Source organism: Stylophora pistillata, chromosome 12, assembly GCF_964205215.1.
Source record: "Stylophora pistillata chromosome 12, jaStyPist1.2, whole genome shotgun sequence".
Taxonomy (NCBI): domain Eukaryota; kingdom Metazoa; phylum Cnidaria; class Anthozoa; order Scleractinia; family Pocilloporidae; genus Stylophora; species Stylophora pistillata.
Genome location: NC_142530.1, coordinates 8323118 through 8347500, shown reverse-complemented (window position 1 = coordinate 8347500; position 24383 = coordinate 8323118). Strand labels below are relative to the sequence as shown.

Below are 24383 nucleotides of genomic sequence, written 5' to 3'. Positions count from 1 at the left end.
ACTACCTACAAGCCTCCAAGGAATTGTAGCCGGTAATATTTAGGCTCCCGAACTCTAAAATAGTATCATTTGCCTAAGACGAAAAAAATTGCATCGAGGTTCATGAACCAAAAAAAGCACTGAAAAACGGGAAAAATGTATAGTTACATGTAAAGTGCGTAGATAAGAAAAATTACCAGCTTCTGAAATTGTGACGGTGAGACTGAAGATAATTTTTGTACCGATGATAATATTAATGACGATGATGTTGGAGAAAGTATTTCTGCTGCCACAGATAATGCTAATGACAATGATGGTGTTATTAACTTTGTTACTCTTGATGCCACTGATGCTATCGACGACAATGGTTTAAGTGACAACGTTGGAGCTGGTGAAACTATTGAAGACGAGGTTGTCGATGCCAATGCTGTTTCTGATGATACCATTTGTGACGGTGAGGATGAAGATAATTTTTGTACAGATGATAATAGTGATGACGATGATTTTCGAGAAAGTTTTTCTTCTGCCACTGATAATGCTAATGACGATGATGGTGTTATTAATGTTGCTTCTCTTGATGCCACTGATGCTAATGACGACAATGGTTTAAGTGACAACGTTCGAGCTGGTGAAACCATTGACGACGAAGTTGTTGGTGCCAATGCTGTTTCTGATGATGCTATTTGTGACGGTGAGGCTGAAGATAAATTTTCTACACATGATAATAGTGATGACGATGATTTTGGAGAAGGTTTTTCTGCTGTCACTGATAATGCTAATGACGATAATGGTTTTATTAATGTTGCTACTCTTGATGCCATTAACGACAATGGTTTAAGTGACAACGTTAGAGTAGGTGAAACTATTGACGACGAGGTTGTCGGTGCCAATGCTGTTTCTGCTGATAATATTTGTGACGGTAAGGCTGAAGATAATTTTTGTACCGATGATGATATTAATGACGATGATGTTGGAGACAGTTTTTCTGTTGTCACTGATAATGGTAATGACGATGATGGTGTTATTAATGTTGCTAGTCTTGATGCCACTGATGCTATCGACGACAATTCCTTAAGTGACAACGTTGGATTTGGTGAAACTATTGACGACGAACTTGTCGATGCCAATGCTGTTTCTGATAATGCTACTTGTGAGAGTGAGGCTGAAGAAAATTTTTCTACAGATGATAATAGTGATGACGATGATTTTGGAGAAAGTTTTCCTGCTGCCACTGATAACGCTAATGACGATAATGTTTTTTTTAATGTTGCTACTCTTGAAGCCACTGATGCTATTGACGACAATGGTTGAAGTGACAACGTTGGAGCTGGTGAAACTATTGACGACGAAGTTGACGGTGCCAATGCTGTTTCTGATGATAATATTTGTGACGGTGGGGCTGAGGATAACTTTTGTACAAATGATAATATTGATGACGATGATGTTGAAGACAGTTTATCTGTTGCCACTGATAATGCTAATAACGATGATGGTGTTATTAATGTTGCTACTCTTAATGCCACTGATGCTATTGACGACAATGCTTTAAGTGACAACGTTGGAGCTGGTGAAACTATTGAAGACGAGGTTGTCGGTGCCAATGCTGTTTCAGATGATACCATTTGTGACGGTGAGGCTGAAGACAATTTTTGTACCGATGATAATGTTGATGACGATAATGTTGGAGACAGTTTTTCTGTTGCCACAGATAATGCTAATGACGATGATGGTGTTATTAATGTTGCTACTGTTGATGCCACTGATGCTAATGACGACAATGGTTTAAGTGACAACGTTGGAGCTGGTGAAACTATTGACGACGAAGTTGTTGGTGCCAATGCTGTTTTTGATGATGCTATTTGTGACGGTGAGGCTGAAGATAATTTTTCTACAGATGATAATAATGATGACGATGATTTTGGAGAAGGTTTTCCTGCTGCCACTGATAATGCTAATGACGATAATGGTTTTATTAATGTTGCTACTCTTGATGCCATTAACGACAATGGTTTAAGTGACAACGTTAGAGTAGGTGAAACTATTGACGACGAGGTTGTCGGTGCCAATGCTGTTTCTGCTGATAATATTTGTGACGGTAAGGCCGAAGATAATTTTTGTACCGATGATGATATTAATGACGATGATGTTGGAGACAGTTTTTCTGTTGTCACTGATAATGGTAATGACGATGATGGTGTTATTAATGTTGCTAGTCTTGATGCCACTGATGCTATTGACGACACTGGTCTAAGTGACAACGTTGGAGCTGGTGAAACTATTGACGACGAACTTGTCGATGCCAATGCTGTTTCTGATGATGCTACTTGTGACAGTGAGGCTGAAGAAAATTTTTCTACAGATGATAATAGTGATGACGATGATTTTGGAGAAAGTTTTCTTGCTGCCACTGATAACGCTAAAGACGATAATGGTTTTTTTAATGTTGCTACTCTTGAAGCCACTGATGCTATTGACGGCAATGGTTGAAGTGACAACGTTGGAGCTGGTGAAACTATTGACGACGAAGTTGACGGTGCCAATGCTGTTTCTGATGATAATATTTGTGACGGTGAGGCTGAGGATAACTTTTGTACAAATGATAATATTGATGACGATGATGTTGAGGACAGTTTATCTGTTGCCACTGATAATGCTAATAACGATGATGGTGTTATTAATGTTGCTACTCTTAATGCCACTGATGCTATTGACGACAATGCTTTAAGTGACAACGTTGGAGATGGTGAGACTATTGAAGACGAGGTTGTCGGTGCCAATGCTGTTTCTGATGATACCATTTGTGACGGTGAGGCTGAAGATAATTTTTGTACCGATGATGATATTGATGACGGTGATGTTGGGGACAGTTTTCCTGTTGTCACTAATAATGCTAATGACGATGATGGTGTTATTAATGTTGCTACTGTTGATGCCACTGATGCTAATAACGACAATGGTTTAAGTGACAACGTTGGAGCTGGTAAAACTATTGACGACGAAGTTGACGGTGCCAATGCTGTTTCTGATGATGCTATTTGTGACGGTGAGGCTGAAGATAATTTTTGTACCGATGATGATATTGATGACGATGATGTTGGGGACAGTTTTTCTGTTGTCACTAATAATGCTAATGACGATGATGGTGTTATGAATGTTGCTACTCTTGATGCCACTGATGCTATTGACGACAGTGCTTTAAGTGACAACGTTGAAGCTGGTGAAACTATTGACGACGAACTTGTCGGTGCCAATGCTGTTTCTGTTGATGCTACTTGTGACGGTGAGGCTGAAGATATATTTTCTACAAATAATAATAGTGATGACGCTGATTTTGGAGAAAGTTTTTCTGCTGCCACTGATAATGCTAATGACGATAATGGTCTTAGTAATGTTGCTACTCTTGATGCCACTGATGCTATTGACGACAATGGTTTAAGGGACAACGTTGGAGCTGGTGAAACTATTGATGACGAAGTTGACGGTGCCAATGCTGTTTCTGATGATAATATTTGTGACGGTAACGCTGAAGATAACTTTTGTGCAGATGATAATATTGATGACGATGATGTTGGAGACAGTTTTTCTGTTGCCACTGATAATGCTAATGAGGATGATGGTGTTATTAATGTTGCTACTCTTGATGCCACCGATGCTATTGACGACAATGCTTTAAGGGACAACGTTGGAGCTGGTGAAACTATTGAGGACGAGGTTGTCGGTGCCAATGCTGTTTCAGTTGATATCATTTGTGACGGTGAGGCTGAAGACAAGTTTTGTACCGATGATAATATTGATGAAGATGATGTTGGAGACAGTTTTTCTGTTGCCACTGATAATGCTAATAACGATGATGGTGTTATTAATGTTGCTACTCTTAATGCCACTGATGCTATAGACGACAATGCTTTAAGGGACAACGTTGGAGCTGGTGAAACTATTGACGACGAGTTTGTCGGTGCCAATGCTGTTTCAGATGATACCATTTGTGACGGTGAGGCTGAAGATAAATTTTTTACCGATGATAATATTGGTGACGATGATGTTGGAGACAGTTTTTCTGTTGTCACTGATAATGCTAATGACGATGATGGTGTTATTAATGTTGCTTCTCCTGATGCCACTGATGCTATTGACGACAATGGTTTAAGTGACAACGTTGGAGCTGGTGGAACTATTGACGTCGAAGTTGACGGTGCTATCGCTGTTTGTGAGAATACTATTTGTGACGATGATGCTGAAGATAATTTTTGTACCGATGATGATATTGATGACGATGATGTTGGGGACAGTTTTTCTGTTGTCACTAATAATGCTAATGACGATGATGGTGTTATTAATGTTGCTACTCTTGATGCCACTGATGCTATTGACGACAATGCTTTAAGTGACAACGTTTGAGCTGGTGAAACTATTGACGACGAAGTTGTCGGTGCCAATGCTGTTTCTGATGATGCTACTTGTGACGGTGAGGCTGAAGATAATTTTTGTACCGATAATAGTGATGACGATGATTTTGGAGAAAGTTTTTCTGTTCCCATTGATAATGCTAATGAGGATGATGGTGTTATTAATGTTGCTACTCTTGATGCCACTGATGCTATTGACGACAGTGGTCTAAGCGACAACGTTGGAGCTGGTGAAACTATTGACGACGAAGTTGTCGGTGCCAATGCTGTTTCTGATGATGCTACTTGTGACGGTGAGGCTGAAGATAATCTTTCTACAAAGGATGATAGTGATGACGATGATTTTGGAGAAAGTTTTTCTGTTCCCATTGATAATGCTAATGACGATAATGGTTTTATGAATGTTGCTACTCTTGATGCCACTGATGCTATTGACGACAATGGTTTGAGTGACAACGTTGGAGCTGCTGAAACTATTGACGATGAAGTTGACGGTGCCAATGCTGTTTCTGATGATAATATTTGTGACGGTGAGGCTGAAGATAACTTTTGTACAGATGATAATATTGATGACGATGATGATGGAGACAGTTTTTCTGTTGCCACTGATAATGCTAATGAGGATGATGGTGTTATTAATGTTGCTACTCTTGATGCCCCTGATGCTATTGACGACAATGCTTTATGGGACAACGTTGGAGCTGGTGAAACTATTGACGACGAGGTTGTCGGTGCCAATGCTGTTTCTGATGATGCTACTTGTGACGGTGAGGCTGAAGATAATTTTTGTACCGATGATAATAGTGATGACGATGATTTTCGAGAAAGTTTTTCTGCTGCCGCTGATAATGCTAATGACGATAATCGTCTTATTAATGTTGCTACTCCTGATGCCACTGATGCTATTGACGACAATGCTTTAAGTGACAACGTTGGAGCTGGTGAAACTATTGAAGACGAGGTTGTCGGTGCCAATGCTGTTTCAGATGATACCATTTTTGACGGTGAGGCTGAAGATAATTTTTGTACCGATGATAATATTGATGACGATGATGTTGGAGACAGTTTTTCTGTTGTCACTGATAATGCTAATGACGATAATGGTTTTATTAATGTTGCTACTCTTGATGCCATTGACGACAATGGTTTAAGTGACAACGTTAGAGTAGGTGAAACTATTGACGACGAAGTTGACGGTGCCAATGCTGTTTCTGATGATGCTATTTGTGACGGTGAGGTTGAAGATAATTTTTGTACCGATGATGATATTGATGACGATGATGTTGGGGACAGTTTTTCTGTTGTCACTAATAATGCTAATGACGATGATGGTGCTATGAATGTTGCTACTCTTGATGCCACTGATGCTATTGACGACAGTGCTTTAAGTGACAACGTTTTAGCTGGTGAAACTATTGACGACGAACTTGTCGGTGCCAATGCTGTTTCTGATGATGCTACTTGTGACGGTGAGGCTGAAAATAATTTTTGTACAGATGATAATAGTGATGACGATGATTTTGGAGAAAGTTTTTCTGTTCCCATTGATAATGCTAATGAGGGTGATGGTGTTATTAATGTTGCTACTCTTGATGCCACTGATGCTATTGACGACAGTGGTCTAAGCGACAACGTTGGAGCTGGTGAAACTGTTGACGACGAAGTTGTCGGTGCCAATGCTGTTTCTGATGATGCTACTTGTGACGGTGAGGCTGAAGATAATCTTTCTACAAAGGATGATAGTGATGACGATGATTTTGGAGAAAGTTTTTCTGTTCCCATTGATAATGCTAATGACGATAATGGTTTTATGAATGTTGCTACTCTTGATGCCACTGATGCTATTGACGACAATGGTTTGAGTGACAACGTTGGAGCTGCTGAAACTATTGACGATGAAGTTGACGGTGCCAATGCTGTTTCTGATGATAATATTTGTGACGGTGAGGCTGAAGATAACTTTTGTACAGATGATACTATTGATGACGATGATGATGGAGACAGTTTTTCTGTTGCCACTGATAATGCTAATGAGGATGATGGTGTTATTAATGTTGCTACTCTTGATGCCCCTGATGCTATTGACGACAATGCTTTATGGGACAACGTTGGAGCTGGTGAAACTATTGAAGACGAGGTTGTCGGTGCCAATGCTGTTTCTGATGATGCTACTTGTGACGGTGAGGCTGAAGATAATTTTTGTACCGATGATAATAGTGATGACGATGATTTTCGAGAAAGTTTTTCTGCTGCCGCTGATAATGCTAATGACGATAATGGTCTTATCAATGTTGCTACTCCTGATGCCACTGATGCTATTGACGACAATGCTTTAGGTGACAACGTTGGAGCTGGTGAAACTATTGAAGACGAGGTTGTCAGTGCCAATGCTGTTTCTGATGATACCATTTGTGACGGTGAGGCTGAAGATAATTTTTGTACCGATGATAATATTGATGACGATGATGTTGGAGACAGTTTTTCTGTTGTCACTGATAATGCTAATGACGATGATGGTGTTATTAATGTTGCTTCTCTTGATGCCACTGATGCTATTGAGGACAATGCTTTAAGTGACAACGTTAGAGCTGGTGGAACTATTGACGACGAGGTTGTCGGTGCTATCGCTGTTTGTGATAATACTATTTGTGACGATGATGCTGAAGATAATTTTTGTACAGATGATAATATTGATGACGATGATGTTGGAGAAAGTTTTCCTGCTGCCAATGATAATGCAGATGACGAAGATGCTGTTATCAGGGTTGCTACTCTGGATGACATAAGTGACGAGGATCTTGGTGATGATGCTGGTGACGATGATACTTTTAATGACGGTGATGCTGATGGTAATGTAAAAAAATCATCAAGGCTTAATTGTGTAAATCTGTGTGCAACAAACAAGGTCATGTATTTCTCAGTACAGGTTATTCAGAAGGCTCATAAAGCATATTTCACATATAGTTAAAATATAGAGCTGTACTATAAAAAATGTGGGAAGGAATTTTTAACATGTTTAGTTATTAGAAACCTTAGTTCTAGAATGATAAAACGATTTCCTAGCTACTTCAGTTGTGATAGTGAGTTGATGTGAGAATTTTCTTTGGATACTTGAGTCTCGGGGCATTTCAAACTGTAAATTAAGTTTGTAGGGCCAACTTTTTCCACCGGACCAGATTATTGAGAATTTTGAATTTTCCATAACCGACTATCACAATTACAAGAGAAACGATATATTTTACGCAACATACTTGAATACGATTTCTAGTTACTACAAGACACATCAAGTTTAAGTTTCTCACAGCTTTACTCACAGATTGCAGTTGAAAAAGTTTGATGTTATTACGTTTTGATCTAGTAATGCTTAGAAACATGCAGAACTCAAAAGTTGTGGACTAGCTGTTTAGATTTAGTGCTGCTTTTTGTAATACCAACCAGCTTTCTTTGCTTGACTGCTCTGCGTGGGTGTTTTCTTTGTGCATGTAAATTCGACATGCTCACCAGCTTTAATCATAATCCATGTGTTAGCTTCAATAAAACAGATTGTTTGATGATTCCCACTTGGATCACATTTGTGGCACGTAACTTCAGCTTGACATGCTGTTGATTTCATAGATGTCAATTTCCAGTTTTTGCCTTGGCATTTCCACGTGCAAGTGTTTCCCTTATCACCTAGATGAAATTCAACTTGACTCGATGTATCTGGTGTGCATTTTATACTAATAACTTTCCACGAGGGCGATGAGGAATTTGAGTCACAACTTGAGGACGCCTCTGAAAAGGAATTGCAATGAGCTGAAAACACAATCATGAATCACTTGGATAAACAAAAAACCAAGACAAATTAAACAAACAGATTCAGACTGAGCAAAACACATACACACACACACAGACACACACAAAGACACGCACACACACACACACACACACACAAAAAAACGTACGCTAATCACGTCACATGGTAAATAATTCAAATACTCAGGAAAGAAATTGGAAAATATAACAGCTATCGGAATAGTAAAAAAAAGCAATTGATGTTCTTCAGAGATTGAGACTTTGGACTTATGAAATGTGAATATGCGAATAAATACACGAAAACAGTTTAAAAGCATTAAACGCGTTCACGTTAGAACGGTATGAGTGTAAAATTATACTGTAATATCCAGTGTAAATTATGGGACTTTCTATAACGAGGACGGAGGACTGCGGACGGTGCTCAATAAAGGTAAGATGCGGAAAAAAAATAATTTGAAGCTCCCCCTCCCTCCCCAATTGCCCTTGATCTTGGGGGGTAGGGGAGGATCCCGCTTCCTTTCGGGATCCGGTATTAGCCGGATTAGTACAGGTTATTCAGATGGCTCATAAAGCATATTTCACATATAGTTAAAATATAGAGCTGTACTATAAAAAATGTGGGAAGGAATTTTTAACATGTTTAGTTATTAGAAACCTTAGTTCTAGAATGATAAAACGATTTCCTAGCTACTTCAGTTGTGATAGTGAGTTGATGTGAGAATTTTCTTTGGATACTTGAGTCTCGGGGCATTTCAAACTGTAAATTAAGTTTGTAGGGCCAACTTTTTCCACCGGACCAGATTATTGAGAATTTTGAATTTTCCATAACCGACTATCACAATTACAAGAGAAACGATATATTTTACGCAACATACTTGAATACGATTTCTAGTTACTACAAGACACATCAAGTTTAAGTTTCTCACAGCTTTACTCACAGATTGTAGTTGAAAAAGTTTGATGTTATTACGTTTTGATCTAGTAATGCTTAGAAACATGCAGAACTCAAAAGTTGTGGACTAGCTGTTTAGATTTAGTGCTGCTTTTTGTAATACCAACCAGCTTTCTTTGCTTGACTGCTCTGCGTGGGTGTTTTCTTTGTGCATGTAAATTCGACATGCTCACCAGCTTTAATCATAATCCATGTGTTAGCTTCAATAAAACAGATTGTTTGATGATTCCCACTTGGATCACATTTGTGGCACGTAACTTCAGCTTGACATGCTGTTGATTTCATAGATGTCAATTTCCAGTTTTTGCCTTGGCATTTCCACGTGCAAGTGTTTCCCTTATCACCTAGATGAAATTCAACTTGACTCGATGTATCTGGTGTGCATTTTATACTAATAACTTTCCACGAGGGCGATGAGGAATTTGAGTCACAACTTGAGGACGCCTCTGAAAAGGAATTGCAATGAGCTGAAAACACAATCATGAATCACTTGGAAAAACAAAAAACGAAGACAAATTAAACAAACAGATTCAGACTGAGCAAAACACATACACACACACACAGACACACACACAAAAAAAAAAAAACAAAAAAAAAAACGTACGCTAATCACGTCACATGGTAAATAATTCAAATACTCAGGAAAGAAATTGGAAAATATAACAGCTATCGGAATAGTAAAAAAAAGCAATTGATGTTCTTCAGAGATTGAGACTTTGGACTTATGAAATGTCAATATGCGAATAAATACACGAAAACAATTTAAAAGCATTTAACGCGTTCACGTTAGAACGGTATGAGTGTAAAATTATACTGTAATATCCAGTGTAAATTATGGGACTTTCTATAACGAGGACGGAGGACTGCGGACGGTGCTCAATAAAAGTAAGATGCGGAAAAAAAATAATTTGAAGCTCCCCCTCCCTCCCCCCTTGGCCTTGATCTTGGGGGGTAGGGGAGGATCCCGCTTCCTTTCGGGATCCGGTATTAGCCTCTTACATAGTGTTAAAATTTCAGTTCAGAGGGCAGGGGAAGTCTAGGCAAAGTAATTTGCACTTTCATAGCAGTACTTTTAACTTCTGGGTTTAACAATTATCTTTTACTAAATAGTTTTCTATGCCCTGTTTTATGCAATCTACGTTGACCGATCAGCAGGTTTGAGATACCAAGAAAACTAAGTCCAGTTTACAACCTTCCCTAAAATGAAGGTGAACGTTTTCACAATGTTAGAAACCGTTCCGAACATTTTCCGACGAGTTTTTGTCAGGGGTCCGACTATGTTTCGACAGATTACGTAGTCATCTTTGATGTTTTCTTTCTCTACTTATTTATCTATTTATTTGCACTTTACTTTCATTGCATACTGTCTGCCTTCCGCCGTCTTCCGTGTTCATCTTCATTTTACAGATACTTAAAATTATAGTCTTTTCACAGCTATTTTTTTTTTTTTTTTTTTACATTCATCTTTTTTTGCGGAGTGAGCGCTCTTGTTTATGTTCAGTCATAGCCCGCGGTTTTCACCGTTTAAGCCCAAAGAGCGAGCAGCATTTCATTTCTACAAAAAATAATGACACATTATCATAAAATTGTCATTTCCGTCCTTTGAACAACTGGGCAGTAGCGTGGATGACTCTTCATTACGGTTTCATATGGTTACGGGCTTCAAGAAATGATACTACCAAAAATAGATTCTGAAAGATTCTAAAGTTAAAGCTATGGAATTCGACTTAACGCTTTCTTTAAGAAAACAAATACAAAAACAAACAAAAACAGAATGTTGTACTTACTCAGCGCAGAAATTGTTAACAGGGATACACAAATTTCAGGGTATAAATTTCTAATCAGCATCGTGACCAGCCTGACTCCAGATTACAGTGTATATTTAAGCTTCTTTTGTAGTCGATGTCATTTGATAGAAATACGTATGCCTCTGAGCGGTATCCTTCCCAAGGAATTCCAAAATATTTCTCTGAAGGTACAGAGCAATGCAAATATCTGGGTTGACGATTATCACCGCATCGAAAAAACTCGGCAAAATTTTATCTATAACGGACCAGTGAGAGCTAAGGCTCTCATTACCAGGTGTTAACCATTGTCTCGACGAATAAAAAGGTAACATTTTCGGCATGAAAATTGCCGATGTTTTAAAATTTCACAAAGCAGCAAAAACTCGTGCACGTCTCTTTTTTTCCTTAAAAACTGAAAACTTTATTTGAGTAATTGTTTTTCTAAACGGTAAGTTGTGTTATGCAAATTCTAGGATAATTAAAGTTTCCCATATGTTTCTTTATGGAAACTTCTGGTTAAACACTATTGGTTAACACACACGTCAAAAGTCTTCTGCCTGACGTAAAGTTTCGTGGTCTTTCCTGAGCTATAATTTTCTAAATGACCTCTGTTTACTTAGCATTCAGCAACAATCTCTTCAACTTTTGAAACTCATCCTTCGCCCGGCTAAGTTACCTTTTTTCCGGAGTGTTGCATTATTAAAACTAACAACTCTGCGCCTGGAACATGAGGCAAAATACTGAGAGTAATCTGATGCAAATGTGCTTTAGGGCTATTGAACTGCTTCTGAGATAGCACCAGCATTAATTATCAAATAAGTAAACAAACAAAATATTAACAACTACGGCAGAAAGACATGAACTGCCATAGAAAATGCAGGAAGTCCTGACAAGGTTTCACCATCATCTTGATCGAAGACCATACTGTGGTCATGCGTTTCTTATTATTTTACCTCTAAACTGCCAGTATCAGAGAAGAAAGCTATCAAGCACGTACCACAACGATTAAATCAACCGTTGTTATTAATATGAAAAACACTCTTCGCCACGAGTTAGATGCCCAGGCGTTTTTACTGTAGTTAACCCATCCCTCCGCCCCCGCCCCTCCTCTTTGATGAACACACGTCGAGAGTTTCCTGGGCATAGCATTTCCATAAATATAACACCTGAAGTGTGATAAGAAGAATTTGTAAATGTAAACATTCAAATATAAGAACTGACCTAAGCATTACGATTGTTTTCGTGCACCATGAACCCAAACCCTAAGTTTTGGCTGCTAATTTAGTTTCTTCCAATGATATATCTTTCGTTCTGCTTGGACTTCACAAATGAAAAAAAGTTGGGTGATAATTTCGAATAAGCCACTACTTCATTAAAAGAAAACATCGCAAAAAAATGGGTCGCACTTGAAGCCAAGGCTTTGTCGTAGAATGGTATGGGGTTGTAACGATATCTTTCCAAAACTGCAGTGAAAAACTAAACAATGCTGGTGAGACTTGTTTTACATGCGAATGGTTCTCCCACGTCAACCGTAGGCTTTATCTCATTGTGAAAAGTCTGTAAAATAGTGAAGCAAGAACCAATCAGCAGCCAGTCGTGTTTGGAAAGGACAGTTTTATATGTGGCCAGCTATATTGGTTGTGGTATAAACAAGATTTAGGTGACTATTTTTCTAAACGATAGCTGTGCGATGCAAATTGGAAAGTAAATATTGCGTCCATCTGTTCTTGTCAGAAACTTATGGTTAAACACTATTGGTTAACAGTCACATCAAAAGTCTACTGCCTGACGTAAATTTCGTGGGCCTTCCTTTGTTTTGTTTTTCAATGACTACTGATAACTCAGCATTCAGGCAGGATAGCTTTAATTCCAGAGAACTCTCTTGAAATCTTCGCTCGACTATAATTTACTAATGCACTACTCTGCTCGATTTCTTCTAAATCTTCTTTTCATTGATTTCTTATGAGTCACTGACCGTAAATATCGAGAATCCGCCGACAGTTAAAAGATTACGTAATTCATTTTATTTTTTGTAAGGAACCCTTTAAATGAACCTTTTTGGAAAATTATATTAAAAAGTTCTATTGCGCATTTTTTTCTCCGAAAAATCGAAAAGTTCAAAATACGCCTAAGTGGCCGTTGTTCCCCCCTGTAAAGAAATGCAAAAATTTCTGCAACTTCGGCAACTTCGTACGCTACAACGCGATGCAATCCTACATTTGAATTTTGTGTGCTAGCAGATGGTCCTTTTATTTCTTGGGAAATGTCTATTTCTTGTTATGTTGTTTCGCTTCAGTCTGAATAGTGACCCGTTGAAATGAAGTACTTCGCGTCTAGCTTGACACTAGACGCTTGGTTGTCAGCATCAGAAATTACCCTGACTGCTCGTTTCTGCAACTTTAAAACACAACCTAGACTCTCCTTGTTACAGCTAGTCCAGATTGAGCTGACCTAAAGCATGACCGATGTAATCATAGAGTTATAGTGCAATAATCTTTGTGTCATGGGAAGGGAAGATCGTATCTTTCTCAATATTCCGATTCGCTGGGACAGCTTTTTAGATAGTTTCTCAACATGGGAATTAAATGCTAGTTCAGAGTCAATTTCAAGACCCAGCAGTTTAACACTGGGGACAAGTTCAAGTTCAGTTCCATTAATTGAACATCAGTGCCGAGTTGAAGTAAAATGTAACGCTTAATCGTCTTTGATGCTGTTTTTGTGCAAATAATTAGCACGAAGAGAGAACAACTAACAATGTTCTCTACTTACCAGAGATCATTTAAGGTGGCTCGTAACAGTTTCCTCGCGCGGGGAACAGATCACTCTTGCGTGACGCGCGCGAGAGAAACGTGCGAAAGAAGCGCGAGATCAAAAGATGAAAATTCAAAACAAAGATGGCGGTGCGTGGAATTTTTCTACTTTTGTGAGAAGTTTACCTAAGAGCTTGTATTTGATGTGTTGAGCGGCCACTGTGAGTGCAGGAGATAGAAACTAAGATAACGAAGACGATTTTCGGAGAAGTAAAGGTTGCTTCACTTCACATTTAAAAGAAATATTCAACCGATATGAAATCTTGCGACGGCGAAAAAAGAAGAACTCAAGTGAAGGATAATCTACCTGAAGTGGATGAAGACTTTGAAACTTCAAGGAAAATAATATGATTTATAACATAACCAAAGTAAAGCGCGCGCTCTGATTGGTCAATTTAGCGTCCCCCATTTTCCCATGGGTGTACGCTGCTGACGTGAGCAAATGCAAAGACAATTTTCCGCGCACGCTTGTTTTTTCTGGTAGCGTAAGATTTGTTAAATAAAAGGGAACTCTTTAGCTACAATGTATCAATGTTATGTTATAAAACAAATGGTAAACACCACAGCGTACACTATTGAGTTATGGATGCACTTGGGAGGTTTGCTAAGCACTCAAGAAGCTAGAGTCGCTCTCGGCTATCGCCTCGAGCGACTCTTACGCTTCTTTCGTGCTTAGCAACCTCCCGCGTGCATCCATAACTCAATAGTGTACGCTGTGGTGTTTACCATTTGTTAAATAGCCAGAAGTCATGTGTAGGATTTTTAAGATGAGCTCGGGATTCTGTCTTTGACGTCTGTTTAATGATTTTCTTAGCAGTAAACGTCTGTAAACATCAGATCGTAGGTGCTCGCGCGAGCACACGCAATTGTCAGCGGTAGCTAAAACAGATCATGAGCAAATGTCGATCTATAGAATCCACATTTTTAAATGCGCGAGAACGCCAGTGGAAATTGCTAAACTCACGAGAGCTATTGCATGAAAACAAGTCCGGTGACCCCTTCTTTTGATTGTTCCAATATGATAATAACGTCGAAAGGAATCATCAGAAAAAAAAATAGAAAATTCTACGGAAGGAAATTTGCGATGTGTAAAAATTGCCCTTTTTGTAGATTTTCTGAAATTCCGCTCCGTAGAATTTTTTAAAAATCTTTGTGCATTTTCCTTTTCAAGTGCCAAAAGCAATCACTGAAAAAAAATCAGGGAGTCAACGGGTTAGTTTTCGAATTATTTAAGCCACAAGCTAAAAAATGCGTCTGAATGAAAGCGTTGCCATGGAAACTGCTAGTGACGAAATGACACTTATTTCTGGATAACCAATGATTATGTAATTCAACCCCGTAAAAGTGTTCAACTGGCCTTGGTCAGTCTTTCTGTTGTATTCTTTCAAAGTTACAAACCATCAAAAAGATGAAAACTGGTACGAGCCACCTTAAGGTAATCAGTTTTCAACCAATAATAACTCCGCGGACGAAACAGTGGATTACATTTGTACGTGTAACAGCTTCTGGTTAGAAATTAATCGGAATGCTCAAGTTACCTTCGCTTCTAACCGGGGCCACAACGTTAACGTGAAATTCTACGGCGGCGACGAAGGCACGGAGGACGTGGAAATCTGGGGTCCTCTTCATTGGCATCCTCGCTATCACTTTCGTCGACCTCTGGTTTGATATTCCAAATCACTGGAGGTAATAAGCTTTTGGACTTTTGTAATTTCTTGTGATTGCAACATTTCTGGTAATAATTTGCGAGGCCTTTAAGCTCTTTATTTCGTTACTTTGTGCTAAACAACAATCGTAAAATACTATATCAACTTTTGAAGTGACACAAAATCAGGCAGAAGTGTTAAAAGTATACTTGGGTTAAAACAATTGGCAGTAGCATATCTACTCTCTGTGGAGAGAAGCAATAGTTAACATCGATCCGAACACAGCTATAAGAAAAAAAATTCTTCATGGCGAAGTCTTCCCCGACGCTGGCTCCTTATTACAGCTTGACGATGTAACACAGGCTTTTTTGGCAGCGGGAGCTACAAGCGTAAGGTCTCCATATGGCGTGATGATGTTCACGTAAATAGATCAAGAAGCCCATCTAACTCGGTAAGTGTTCATCTCCGCGAATATTCTAGCTCGGCATAAATATAGTATCTTCTATTACCATTACCATTAGCGGCTAAACTGGATACTAGCTTATTGTCTGTGGTCCACCCCCCCCCCCCCACCCTCCACTCCCCTTACCGCGCACAAGAGTGTGTGAATAAGATTTTATTCCTTAGGATTTTTTAACCATGTTTACTTCAAGGTTGTATTCATCAGTTTCACAGATAAAACTGTAAACAGTATTCAGAAGTGAAAGTTCTATACTAATTAAAATTTAAATATTAAAAGGAAATAAACAGTAGAACTATTGAAACAAATTAAAGTGTTCCTTAATAAAAATGTTTCAAGTTGCTTTTCAAAAATGGCGAGGCTATTACTTGTTCTTACGGTTAATGGTAGCGAGTTCCATAAAAAAAAACAAAAAAAACAAAAAAAAAAACAAAAAAAACAGGCGCAGCCTGAGCAAAGGCCCGATCTCCAAGTGAAGAGCAGTTGACTTTTGGAACGAACAGAAGAGATTGTGCAGACGAGTTAAGAGCATAATTAGTAGCTGGTTTCAGGGACAAAAGATCTTTATAACATAACCAAAGTAAAGCGCGCGCTCTGATTGGTCAATTTAGCGTCCCCCATTTGCCCATGGGTGTACGCTGCTCACGTGAGCAAATACAAAGACTATTTTTCCGCGCGCGCTTGTTTTTTCTGGTCGCGTAAGATTTGTTAAATAAAAGGGAACTCTTTAACTACAATGTATCAATGTTATGTTATAAAACAAATGGTAAACACCACAGCGTACACTATTGAGTTATGGATGCACTTGGGAGGTTTGCTAAGCACTCAAGAAGCTAGAGTCGCTCTCGGCTATCGCCTCGAGCAACTCTTACGCTTCTTTCGTGCTTAGCAACCTCCCGCGTGCATCCATAACTCAATAGTGTACGCTGTGGTGTTTACCATTTGTTAATTAATGTTGGGAGGCGTAAGGACTTGTAAACAAGGAGGAGAAATTTAAATTGAACTCTGAACGTTACTGCGAGCCAATGTGGGTCAATAAGGGCGGGTGTTGTTATCATATTCTAACAAAGACATTCCTAGTAAGACCTAGAAGTGTTTTACACTGGAGACTAAACGTCAAATACTCCAAATGTCGATATTGGGGACATAATCTAGTACTTCTCAGTATAGGCGCTCGCGTTTTAGACATTGATTTATCATTATACTCAGATAAGAGATATTGCAAGTCTGTTTATGGATTTCGTGATTCGGCCTAAGTTAGTCGACTTGGATCCTAGTTAAAAGCATTATTATATTATTAGCAAATTATTTATAAAACTAACTTTCGTTAAGTAACCCGTCATGTAACCCGTTCCATGAGACTAAAAATTCCCCCCGGCAAATTCTGTTGTTTACATAAGCTTGCATGATAACATTTCCAGACTGAAACAATATTGTTAAAATTCCCATTCCCTTACGCATCCAGCCTAAGAAAAAAACTGAAAGATTTGTAATACAGATACTAAAAGTAACATGAAGATATCATAACTTGCAAAGCGAAGAAGACTAAGAATTGTTTTTTTACGTAGAGTGTGTCGATATATATCAGGTAGGGCGCAGAGTGCTCGTTGAATAAACTTCAGTACTGCAGTCAAGTAGTGATATCTTGAAGGACTGAGTAGGCAAATGACTTCAACACCATGGAAAGAAAGAAATCTTGGTTTATCGCAATCGGGAAGGATCAAGACATTTTGTTTTCGTGTTGAATAATGCTTAGATTAGCTTCATTGGCTGGCATCCTGAAGAAAGCATTTGGAATAGGGAAAGGATAATTTCCTTGCTCCCGGCGGATTGTGAATGAACGGACAGTTAGTGTCATTTTTGTGGAGTCAGCTTCAAGGAAAAAAGATGAAGCTGATGCTCCCTTCCACGACTAGGTGTTAGTCCGCAAGAAACCTGGATGCAAACCAAACTGGGCCGAATGTAAAAGTTCCCGTAAGGGGTGCTGAACCGGTGGTCTGTTAATTTTATGGCAAGAAAAAGCGGTGGTATACTTGTATAGATGAATTGTATTAATTTTTGCTACCACTCCCATCCAGAGTCTGCTTTATAATTGTTAAAATGACCTTGATGTAGACAATAAGACACTTCGCATTTACATATCAGTTGCTCGAGTCCGTCTAGCTGCATGGCAGAGAGCTGTTGTCTCTTCTACACCTTAAGTTGATTAGAGTATCTTGGTAAAGGACTGATGAATATAAACTAGCGGATTTGAAATCAAACGAATAAGAGTTTTTCTTTTGGTATGTGTTGATTGCAATATGTCACATTTGGCTTTGCCCTTCCCACGCGGTACTGGATTAATTTGCATATAATGGGCTAAACCATGTGCTCTCGAGTTTTTTGTTTGCGTTTCGTTTTGCCACGTTTCAATCAGGCCTATAAATCTCGTAAGTAGTATTTCGTTTCGTTTTGTTTCATTTAGCTCCTTCAATTAAAATGTTATTCGTTTTTCGTTTTTCAAAAGAGATCATACGAGTCAGATGACACAGATTACACTTTTTAGACAGAGTATACAGATCAAGTAGAAATTATATCCACGCAGTCTTTTATTTACATTCGCTAATAGATATTGATAACCCACGAAAAGTATCACTTGCAGGCCGCCGTGATACGAAGATTCGTTTAAAGACTTTATACTTGTTGCGTTCATATTAGACTTCGACTTGTTACACGAATATCATGATTCGGTTTCATCCAGTTTCACTAAATTGTCAACGTCTGAAGAAGGTTATTTAAGCGAAGGCTCCCACTTTTTCTTGAGTCAGTAAGTCTAACTTTAGACTTCCTAAGTGGATGGATCCAAAGCAGGTCTTTTACGAACATAGTTTGAGCTAAACGAGAACTGAGTGACTTCTTGTCTTATGTTGGCCAAGGCGTTCAGATCAGGTCTGAGGAGTAGGATGTACACTTTGGGCAAAAATATGCAACAAAGGACAAGTTTTTTCAGGTTGGGGTTCCCTTATAGAATTTGCACCTAACAAGACCGTGGGTATCCAATATTCATTATAACATAACCAAAGTAAAGCGCGCGCTTTGATAGGTCAATTCAGCGCCCACCATTTGCCTATAGGTGTACGCTGCTGACGTGAGCTAAAGCAAAAACTAGTTTTCCGCGCGCGCGCTTTTTTTTTCTGATCACGCAAGATTTGGTCACGTTACCATTTGTTAAGTATTCCACAGGCCGAAGGCTCACGCAGTATAAAATTTTACATTTTCAAAAGGTAAAAAAAGCTTCCCCCTCCCCCCCCCCCCACATGACGAGCACAAGAGTTAATAAACCAAATTTCTTGTTTATTGCTTTTTTTTAAACCAAAATTTCATCGATGAAAGGCTCATGATTACTAAAACTAACCATTTCGGAGTTTACGTTCGAGTTAGCGTCTAAAATATTACTTTATCATAACCGTTTATTACTGCAGAGATTGGATTGTCATGCTTGAAGCTAAGTTTCTTGTTAGTCTTAAAGTTCGGATAGTCCTTATGAGCCTGTTGAAATGAAAGGAACCAATAGTATTGAAAGACAGATTTTGATAATCAAAAGCACATCGACGAGTTCTTGGGTGTACAGTGCATGTAAATGTATAAAGGTTAACATATTCAATTGATAGAACTTTTTTATTCACTATCATAATATGAACTAGTGGATCACATGAATCGCGAGTGCTGTCAAATTCATTCCATGATTAATGCATCTGGTTCAGAAAAAACATCCAGTTCTGTGAAATGGGATTCTTGTTAATTTGCTGATTTTATAATTATTTTCCTCTGTGGTTATGTTCCAGAGTCTAATGACCTTGACCGTACACTCGCCAGCTATAGCTTCGATACAGGTGGACATATTTAGAGATAGAGCAAGTGGTGATGTGTTTTTTTTTTTTTTTTTTAATTCCTCTTCAAACAAAATATGAAGATTTGCCGAACAAACACGTGAACGCCAACAGGATCAAGATTATTGGTAATTTATGGATTCCCGATTTTTACGGCTAGAAAAGGTCGTATTTTTTATATTTCCATGTTTTGATGTAACATGTAGTCCAATACTAAGAGGTGTGACCCATCTAACGAAGTGCTTCAAATGAAGCAGTTATGATATAGAGATCTTTTTTCTAGGAATTGCAAAGGTGCGCAAAGATCCTTGTTCGTCAGTTATGCGATGGAATTAGCTACATAATGTAAGTGAATGAATGAGTGAATAACTTTATTATGCACAGAATTAAAAAAGCTGACACTTAGTTACAATCTAGCGGTGTACAAAATAAATTATAATAGACATATAAATAGATTAAATTAATTAAATAAATAAATAAGTATAAAGGCTAAATATATATACAACTAAAATTACAGGCAAAGAACAGTGCTGTGTCATTCGCATATAAAACAACCTAGCTTTGCTTGACACAGGAGCTTGTTCATCATTTCGTCCGCTTCAATGCTCAGTTTTGGATCCAAGCGGCACAATTTATACGCATTGGATGAGGCGTGGGCAGACCTTTTTCGGTCCAAAAACAACAAAAACTCCGAAAAACTGTGGTAACATAATGACTCGAGGGTATGTACAACTACTTCCTGTGCGTCCACAATCATTACGATCGAAACATGACTTCAATACAGTGCTGGTATTTATAACTGCTGAGAATGTTCAACGGGCAATATTTGTCGCAGTCTTTATTTCCCTCTAAATATATGCCTCTAACATCGCTGATCTTTATTATTTTGTTTTTTTGTTTTTTCTTCGTTTGTATGCTTCATTTGTCCCCTAGTTTACGCAGAAAGCCTCAAGGCTGATGTTCCTGTACAGGGTTAATCGAATCCACTCAAATTTTCGGTATGATATTATAATGAAAGGATTCATAGAATATCGATTCAGTTATGTTGGAAAGAAGACGCACTGAGGGAGAACAGTTTGGTGTTACATGCAATAGATGGTTTCCAAGTGAGTATAAATATTAGCTCTTTTGTGTTTGGTTTATTGTGTTTGTTTGTTTTTTTTTTGTTTTTTTGTTTTTTTTTGTTTTGTTTCTGTTTTGTTTTGTTTTTTCATTTTCCAGGTTTCTTTTTTGGAGAAAAATATAGAAATACCAATTTTGGTCACTTATCGTGTTTAATTCTGTGAAATCTTAAAGAGCGACCCTCAGATAATCAAAAGATATTTTTTTCTTCTAAATATTTCCAAAAAAATTGTTAAACATTTTTTCCCTGATAACATTAAAATAGTGCATTTGAAGGTTTCCGGCTGACAATAACACATCACAAAAGGCCTTTACTCATTTAGAAACTTCAAGTACATTGCACCTCCCATAATTGACGCAGTTCTTAACGACGGGACAGAAGGGATAGAAGAACAGGCTATTCAAATGTAGACGAAAATAAAACGGCAGTATTTATACCTTTAAAAGGATCAGTCATGGAAAAGAAGGTAAAAAAAAAAAAAATAAAGAGCTTATATTGCACGACTCGACAGGAAAGCTCTTGATATTTGTTGTCATTGGTATTTGGCTGTCTACAGGAAGTATATTTCCAATCTGTTTTTCTCATTATTGTAGAAAGCGTTTGCTGAATAACAACTTGATGAATGGGTTCATTTTTTAGTTATTTTGAATTTCTCCCTTTGATATATCCCACCAAAGCTAGAGAGAATGGCGTAGTCATCAGAAAGTAGGGCCTTTCTCGTTTGTTAACTTCTAGGGCCAAAAGGTGGATTTCTTTGAAAGTAAGTTAATACCTCAGTATTAAAACTTCCAAATGGCGTATTCATCAAAAGTAAGGCCCTTTCTCATTTTTTAACAGCTTTTCTCAGGTTTGTGGGCACGACATAATGAATCAAAACAGAGAATAAATCCATGGAAAACCACCCAATATTACCGCTGTCTTTCGAAGTTTAACTCAGCACGAAAGCAAGATGAAAGTAACTGCATGAAAACACGTTTTTGGCGATCACGAAGGAGTACACATGTCAAGTACATGACTGTACGTAGTAAAACTTCTCATGTAGTTTTTGCTTACAGATGAAATAAAATGAAATAAAATGAAGGACCTTTGTTTTGCAATGTGTCTTGAAACTCAGTTGAAAGTAAACTTGTTATCTCATGTAAATGTTTCCTTTCAAGTTAGATATTGCACTCAATTCGTAGGTTAATACACGCGCATACGATAAACACCAAAACAATAGAGGATCTTTTCTTTCTTTATTCCTTTCCTATTCTTTAGGGCGTTCTTATATCGAGGCGGTCAACTAAAAACATTACGTGAAGAAATTACCTGAGTATTATGCGATCATAGCTTTAAGAATAATATCGATTTGTGCAACGAGCACGTGGCAATTAAACTGAGGAACAAGAAAAGTAAAAAACTAGCGATAGGTTTCGCTTTGAATCACAAGTACGAGATGACATAATCACAGGCAAAATCAGTGAAAAGGAACAAAAAATGTTCAACGTTTTCTTCGAATCACGTAATCTTTTGAAAGCCCGTCGGGTAAAGATCACATGCTTTAGGCAAAATTTTTACCAAATTAACTACGTATAAGAGAGGCCAATGGCACTAACTCTTAAGCAGTTGTAATTTTCTGAAAAATAAACCCTACCGAATAGTAAGGTAAATTCAACATGAACAGTCAGTTAACGAAAAATAAAATTATCCAGATTTTTACGTAATGAATTTTTTTACAGTTCGAACAACAACACGGTTTTTCTCTAAATACACAGTTCAGATGTAGCAACAATACACAAATTAATGTTAGTGGGAGAGTGGGCACAGCATCGGAAGGGCCGTTAATCCTTTGGATCTAACATGATTGTAGGTAAAGTATGGAACGAAAAAATTAAACATAGACAAATGTCTCCGAAAGACTAAATTTGGAAGTTTTGGTGGATTCTATTAGTGGTTTCAGGTATTTTAAAAATTACCTGGGCCTTTCCTTCACCAAAATCCTGCCTTTTACTATCTTCCTAGCCTAGAACACAGATGTTTGGTTCTCTTACCGTTTGAAGCCACCCTTACGCTTTGCAACTGGTCTAAATGAATTAGCCTCGCAGTCTTCTTCGACGGCGCCCGAATCGACGAAATATCCTAGAAAACCGGAAGAATGGATCAGCTGATTTCTGCATTGGGCTATCTGAGGTGTCATCACCTTCGTCACTGTAACCTTCCTTGTTTTCCTTGTTATATTTTGGCTCATCATCGTCTACGTCCCCGTCCTCACCATCCCAGTCGAAGTCACTTTGGTCAAACAGAACAAAACATACACAATTCTATTTCGAATCCGTATTCCAAATTTGATACAAACCAAACAAAAAAAAAAGAAAATTTGTTACTTTACCTCTCTGCGATCTTCCAGACAAGAAGATCGCAGAGAGTAAAAGTAGGCGACAAGTTTGCTTCTTGGCTGCCGGTTATAAAAGGAGTACCTCAGGGATCCGTCCCTTGGACCCCTTTTCTTCAATGTATTCATGAATGATCTCTTTTACTTCCTCAAAGGAGTCTGCATCAATAGTTATGCTGATGATGAGCAAATTTATGCCTCGGATAAAGATCCAGTGAGGTTAGAAATGAAACTTTAATGCTAACTCCTCGAAGCTGACCAATGGTTTGGTATAAATGGCATGATTACAAATCCTGACAAATATCAAGCAATGATTTTAGGGAATACGAACTACACCTTCAGTTTTATAGTGAATGACACTAATATTCCGGTAAAAGATAATATTGACCTCTTAGGAGCGAACATTGACAAGAATCTGCAGTTCAACAGCCATGTTAAAAACATTTGTACAAAGGTCAACAATCAGATTAATGTAATTTCCCGTTTTCGAAAAATAGTACCGACGGAAGTGAAATGTAAACTTTACAAGGCCTTTATTGTTCCATATTTTAGATATTGCTCAGCAGTTTGGCACTTTTTCGGGGCTCGAAATGGAAAATAAATTAGAGCATCTGAACAACAGGGCGCTCAAGATTGTTCTGGATGAGAAGTCTCTGCACTACCAGGAGCTACTGAGCAAAATTAATTCTAGTGATCTGTATAGTATTAGGTGCCAAGACTACATGAAAATAGTTTTTAACAATTCAGTTCGAAACGATGCCGAAGTACATACGGGGTATTTTTCAAATGAGGGGTACTGAATACAACCTACGAGGATCAAGGAAACTTGTTATCCCATATGTCAATACAACCACTTATGGTCTTCACTCCTTCAGATACAATTCTGCAAACATGTGGAACAAAGTAACAGAGGACCTGAGGTCATTGACGTCGTTGAACAAGTTTAGAGCTAAAATATGTCAAATTTCTTTCGAACATTAAATTTCCTTCGAACATAAATGCAATTGTTACTTATGTAAATAGTACTGTAATGTGCTGTATATAATATACGATTCTATTTGTTTTTATATATTTTATTTACTTATTTATATATTTATTTATTTATTTACTTAATTCGTTCCTTTTCTCTTTCTCGGAGAAATTAGTTATACAGCTACTCTTGTAAATCCGAGATGAAATAAAGGT

General features: G+C 38.0%; 1 protein-coding gene and 1 long non-coding RNA gene across 3 annotated transcripts in view; both read right to left on the bottom strand.

Annotated features, from left to right (window-relative positions):
• The window catches only part of LOC111340422 (uncharacterized), a 22097-nt gene extending 10749 nt beyond the window's left edge, over positions 1–11348 (bottom strand). The window contains exons 1-4 of one of the 2 annotated variants that reach the window (XM_088741043.1): positions 10920–11348; positions 9240–9578; positions 7821–8159; positions 148–7228 (exon numbers count right to left, since the gene is read on the bottom strand). In XM_088741043.1, the coding sequence (XP_088597169.1) occupies positions 148–7228; positions 7821–8159; positions 9240–9578; positions 10920–10980 (7820 nt within the window). In that variant the 5' untranslated portion in view covers positions 10981–11348. The remainder of the gene's footprint in view (positions 1–147; positions 7229–7820; positions 8160–9239; positions 9579–10919) is intronic. The other variant, XM_088741042.1, reaches the window with a different exon arrangement.
• Positions 11349–19147: 7799 nt separating this feature from the next.
• Positions 19148–23751, bottom strand: LOC148718662 (uncharacterized). Its single transcript, XR_015993605.1, has 3 exons — positions 23284–23751; positions 22858–23095; positions 19148–19363 (listed from the first exon to the last, which is right to left on the bottom strand). It is a non-coding gene; the product is annotated as an uncharacterized LOC148718662 (long non-coding RNA).
• Between the last annotated feature and the right edge of the window lie 632 nt (positions 23752–24383).